This window comes from Hipposideros armiger, unplaced genomic scaffold (assembly GCF_001890085.2).
Source record: "Hipposideros armiger isolate ML-2016 unplaced genomic scaffold, ASM189008v1 scaffold_149, whole genome shotgun sequence".
NCBI classification, from domain to species: Eukaryota; Metazoa; Chordata; class Mammalia; order Chiroptera; family Hipposideridae; genus Hipposideros; species Hipposideros armiger.
In genome coordinates, this window is record NW_017731499.1 from 413,629 (window position 1) to 419,628 (window position 6,000).

General features: G+C 46.1%; 1 protein-coding gene across 2 annotated transcripts in view; it reads right to left on the reverse strand.

Moving 5' to 3' along the window:
* Window positions 1–6,000, reverse strand: part of GRIN2A (glutamate ionotropic receptor NMDA type subunit 2A) — a 422,768-nt gene that overhangs the window by 53,987 nt on the left and 362,781 nt on the right. For both annotated transcript variants that reach the window (XM_019650929.1, XM_019650930.1), the window contains exons 9-10: window positions 5,813–5,938; window positions 2,176–2,405 (exon numbers count right to left, since the gene is read on the reverse strand). In XM_019650929.1, coding sequence (XP_019506474.1) covers window positions 2,176–2,405; window positions 5,813–5,938 — 356 coding nt within the window. The remainder of the gene's footprint in view (window positions 1–2,175; window positions 2,406–5,812; window positions 5,939–6,000) is intronic.

Consider the following 6,000-nt stretch of genomic DNA (forward strand, 5'->3'; position numbering starts at 1 on the left):
GAAATGGAACACAGCTCTCCCAGCTCTGAGGGCAGAGCTTGATCTGCTGCCTCGCCAATGCCCTATTCCTTTAGGTGGGGGGGTCAGCCAAAAGTCGACCCTGGGTCAAGGAATTGAACGTGATTTATTAAGGATGGGCTCCAGGAGAAACCAGGAAGGGAAGGGGAGGAACCGACCAAGGACATAATTTAAGGAGAAGTCTCAGCCCCAGCCTGACCCCGCGAGGGCTCTGGAGGGTAAGCTGTCCCTGAGCTTGCCCTGCCGAGAAGCAGTGGAGCAGCTGGGCTTTCGCACTCTCACACTGGTTAGGAGCTGTTTATAGGCAGCTGAACAGATTGGGAGAACTTAAATTCCCTGGCGTTTATGGTTCTAGCCCCCCAAAGTAATCATTCTGTGAAAGTCCCTGGTAGGAGCCTTTGTCAGCAAGGTGGGGCTGGGCGCAGAGCTGGAAAAGGGACCCCAGGAGACCCTGGAGGGTGCCTACTGCGTCCAACGCACCATGCATTTCTTCATTGAGTCAACAAGTACAAACTGAGTACCTACTAAGTGCCAGAAAACTATCAGAAGCACTCCCCTGGTATCCCCCTCCCCCAAGTCAATTTTCATCTCATCAGTTTTAGCTCCTTTATAACACTTATAACTGGAGGTTTCTTTTGCGTTTACATTTACTTGTTTGTTGTTTGCTTCTCCCTGTTAGAATTTAAGTTTTACAGAAGCACCAGCTCAGGCTGCCAAGTTCACCAGTGGCCAGGAATACCTGTCCCAAGAGGTGACGTTTTCCCTAAGGCCTGGAAGTCAAGGGGGGGCCAGCCATGAGGATAACGGGGGAAGAAGGCAGAAGACATAGCCAGTGCAAGGCCACCGTGTTAGAAAGAAACTCAAGTGTTTAAGGCACAGAGAGGGGGGCCTCAGCGAGAAAGCACACGAGGACATGTGGTGGGGGGCAGATAACACAGGTCTTTGTCCCCATGGTATGCAAAGTGGCATTTACTCAAGCTACAGTGGAAAGCCACCAGGGAGAGGTCAACCACTCCCCAGAGCGATGGCACTTTCGTGAAGGTGACTCACTCCAAACCCCCTCCATCTCTGATGACAGGCCTCTCTGCACCTCTTTCAACCACAGCAGATAACACGGACAAGCTGTTACGGCTTTTCATGGGCTGATTTTCTATTCAGCAGTTTGTTGATGAATGCCAAAAGCATATATGTAGACTTATGTCAGCAAGACACGATAGTGGGATTTTATAAAAGAGAGACAAATTATCCACACGCACGAGACGGAAAATCTTTGCAGCGGTGCAAGCCCCACACTGCTGAGCTTAGCAAGTCGGGATTTGTGTCCCGAACCTAGAATTTCAATAGGATGCACCCAGTTTACCTCTATTCTTCCTCTGTGTGCATTTCTGAATAGGCACTCACAGCCCGCAGCCCTCTTTACAATTTCAGGGGAGAATGGAGGGAGCAGGTGTTATCGCTCCCGTCTTACTGATGTCAGCACAGCCGCCCCTGAGGGAGGGCTGGAGATGTGTCTGAGTGACAGGAGCTTGTGGGAAATGAAAGCTCAGCTGCGTTTGTGTCCCTTGAAGACATTTCTGGTGAGTCGGGCGAGCTGATACTGGGGCTGACTGGCCACAGTGGAAAAAGGAGCTGTCGGCTTTGTCCCTGGGGAGGGCTCAGAGGTGACTTATTTTCATGTCACAGACAAGGGATGTAGTCTATAAGAGACTCTTCCTAGGTCACAGAACCAGGGGGTACCTACAGCCTAGCGCACCTCACTTCACCCCAAGTTTCTCCTCATCCAGTCTAGTGGATCTTCCTCAACAGCACACTGTCCTTGAAAGGATGGGCTCCAGCCAGATCCAGAACATTCCCAGGGTCAGAGAGGCTCATCAGCAGCAGCAAGATCACAAAAATACGAGAAACGGGCACTTGGGGGAAACTCTGCCTCCCAATTAGATCTGGAACGTTTTAGACCTAGGAGAGCGAAGCATATGGTTCTGTTCCCGAAATCTTTAGAAACATGCCAACTTAAGTTAAGAGAAGAAAAAAAAAATCCTCTGGCTTTGTGTTTTAGAGTTGATGGGTTTCGATGACAGGAGCCCGAATCGCTACCTTCTGAGGGGAGAGCATTTCGTATTAACCCCCGAGGCGGAGACGAAAGCAAGGTGACCTTACCTTTTTGTCACTGAGGCCAGTCACTTGGTCCACAAACTCCTCTTGGATCATGAAAGCGGCCAGGTTGGCGGTGTAGCTGGCCAGGAAGATGACGGCGAAGAAAGCCCACACAGACACCATGATCTTGCTGGTGGTGCCTTTCGGGTTCTGCACAGGCACGGAGTTGTTGAACACCAGGCCCCAGAGGAGCCAGATCGCTTTTCCGATCGTAAAAGAAGGCCCGTGAGGCGCTGCAAATGACAGGGAGGACATTCTCAGCATCTTCTCAAAACACCCTCTTGGGAGTGTTTAAGAATTACATGGCGGTTACTAGCAACCCTGGAGGTTGCCAGGAGATGGGAATACATCATGGTGGTGTCCCACCATTGCCCCAGAACCACGGCCACGATATCTCCTCTTTTCTTTAAAAATGAGCATTCATCCTACTTCTATCTGGCTGAATTTTTGCCGCGTTTCTTACAATAAAAAAAAAATGCAAAGAAAGGAAGAGAGAATGATTATGAAAAATGTGGCTTTGAATGAGTTGTGTTATGACCTGTTTTAAATTTGGAGTTGATTTTCATTTGGGAGAACTCATCTCCTTGATAATTGTAGAGAGAGCCTTACTGAAACGTGCAGGGGCTGCTTCGGTATTCAGCGGACGTTATGTGGCGTAACATCCATGAATTCAGAAGGACTGGTGTTCGGTATTTTAATCCGATGGTCCCTTAGCAATTGCTCCTGTTCAGACTCAGATGGAAAGTGTGCACAATATAGGAATTGCAGCGAACGAAAACTCTCTCCAAATGGAGACGTTAAGAAACAGAATAATAGAGCTTAATTCTTCCAATACTTCACAGATGGAAGACAGCTGGCTGCAGGGTCACAGAGCATGAACTCTGGTGTTACAGCGCTTTCCTTCCCTCAGCGTGTCCTTCCAACAACTTTGTGTCCCTCTTAAGATTCTTAAGTGTTCCATGCAACTGACTTAACTAGAGAGGCAAAACAATATGGCAACATTGACTGGGGTGGGGAGTGCGCAGGCTGTAAAACACACGTGTTAGGACTTTCAAGTGTCTTTTGCACAAGGGGGGGAAAAAATCAATGCATGCCCTCATTTCATGGTAAAAAAAAAGGGTCTTCCCTTAACAGAAGGTTAATTTTTATGTCATTTAAGTAAATGAAGATAGGAAAAATGATCTACTCAGACTCCGGTTGGAGATGCAAGGAACATGGGCAATAAATAAAGTGGCAGAAGCGAATTCAGGTTGATGGAAGTTACGAAGTCTGGGCGGGGAGTCTAGAAGTGCGCTTTTCACACATCAGGGGCCAATCTCAGGCCATAGCAATGCTTACAATATCCATCTACCACACATAAAAGAGAAGGCAATTAATTCTATTCTCCTCAACCTCAAGCTCTCCTGTTCTCTTTGCCCAGCTTTATGATCGTCTGGGCTTATTCCCAAGAGGCTGAGGACACTTAAGAAAAAATAATGAGAGTCAATCCAGTTAACTTCATGAACTACCTCACTTTGCTGGGACTGCATGTTGATCAGAGGTGACAGCTATGAGGGACTCAGAAGCAGGCAGCTGCAAGGGATCTGACTGAGACTTTTGGGAATTCCTGATTCATGAATACTATTCCTGGGCCATCTAATTTTCCCGATAAAGTGCAGCGAAATGGAACTGAAAACCAGTTTGCACAAAGAAACAAGTAGCATTCATTTCCTGAGAGTGTCCACATGCAGTTGAGGAGGAAATAGAAAGCCTTGTTGTGACGGAAAGGCTAGAGAGTTTGCATGCTAGATTCTTTTCTTGACAAATGTCAAATGTCCTTTCTAGTGTGTGCTTCAGCCAAAGGAGGAATTGCTGCATGTGGTGGCCTTTGGATAAATTTTTATTCTCCAAGCTATATCTCAAATGTATCCACTCATCTCCACCTCCATTAGCCCATCCAAGTCCAAACCACTGTAATCTTTCTCTTGGAGAATCCTTTCACGTGTAACAGCTTCCTAATTGGACCCCTCCTTCCACCGCTGCCACCCTTCCCATTGTCATGATAGAGGAACCCCAGGGACCATTCACATTCTCTGTGTTCCATACCCCCTCTTCCCTTCCATTGGATTTTGAAGAAAATCTGAAATGCTCACCACGGTCAACAGCCTATCTTCCTGACTTCATCCTATGCCACCATCCACCTTACTCACTCATGTCTCTGTTTCTTGAGCATCTCAAAAGATCAATTCCACGCCAAGGTCCCTGGTTTGGCTGTTCCCCCTGCATGGAATGCTTTTTCCTCAGTTTTTCACATGACCGAATCCTTCTCATCCTTCAGGTCTCAAGGTTCAAATGTCACCTCTTCTAAAAGTCCTTCCCTGCATCACCATCTTTGGCTTTTTTTCCTTCTTCTTGAGGTTTATTACAATCTGTGATTATTAACTTATGTGTTTACATGTCTCTACAACTAATTTCTCAGCTCCTGGAGAGTCAGGGAGTTTCTATCGGATTTACCACATTATCCCCTGTACTAGTACAGTGCCTGGCACATAGTAACCACTCAATAAATATTCGTCAAACAAATGTGTACATTCAAAAACAGCACAAACTCTGATTTTGCAAATGCAATGCCCTACTCTACTGTGGAATGATCACTCAGAAAATTGTCTTGGGTTCCACTCTGCCAGAAAGCTCCTTACTGGTTAGTTGCATTCCCCTTTTAGTGAAGGCTGGCAACTCTCCCATTTAAACACATGATTTTTATGGCATTTTTATAGGAGGAGTTCAAAACAATTAAGTCCCTAATAGGTTCCCACGACCTGCTGTCTGTTTCCAGCACTGGGTCTTCCAAGCGAAAAGGACAGGTGGCAAATTAAAGTGTCTTCTTTTTGAATAACTGTACCTGGGGGATCTGCTGTCTTCCACAATCTCATGTCATTTTTCAGGAAAGAGACTTCATCCTGGCACCCTTCTGATATACCATCCACTGAGAATGTGGTGAGGAAAACTCACTTAAAATGATGTAATGTGCTTATGTATATGACATGAATATTGGCTTGCATGGGAGCCTCTTAATAAGTTAAAGCCAATGAATGCCTCCCAATTCAATTTCCTGTCTACTGATGGCCGTTTTATCAAATATAGTGCACGAAGGTCAGGACTGCCAAGAGGAAAAGATAATTCTTTGGGGGAAAGTGCCATTTTATAATTATATTTATTGCCAAACGAATGCAATTACAATTCGGTACTATGGAGAATACCCTTAAACTAGATTATATAAAGCCATTTTCTCACATAGACTGAAGTTGAGACTCGCTACAATTTTACGATTTCTTTTGACACAGATTTTTTAAATTCATTGCCAGACAAACTTCTTCAAATCTGCTTTCTCAACAGACTGAATATCAGTAGTTTTCACCTCACAAGTATGAACTCCCACATTAAAGCCAGATGAAATGTTTTGCTCTATCCCGTTTTTCAGCTGACATCAATAACCCACAGTCGTGTGGAATTACAAGTAATATCAATGACCCAGCACCATTCGTACAACGCGGACCGCGGGAAGCAAGGCAACATAGAAATGTGTTCTAAACCAGAAATCTCCATCACAGGTAAGTTAAATAGCACCCGCGTCGAGTCATGCTTGTGAAGGCGCTCTCACCTTTCCCTTTGGCCAGGTTTCTGTTGTACCCAACGGGACTGAAGTACTCAAAGACGAAAACAGCAATGGCGGAAACGATCAGCAGCATCACAAACATCATCACCCAGACGGAGGCGCTGAACGGCTCTGCAGAGGAACGGGCCAGAGGGATGGAGACATGGTCAGTGTGCGCCCCTCACAACCAGGGC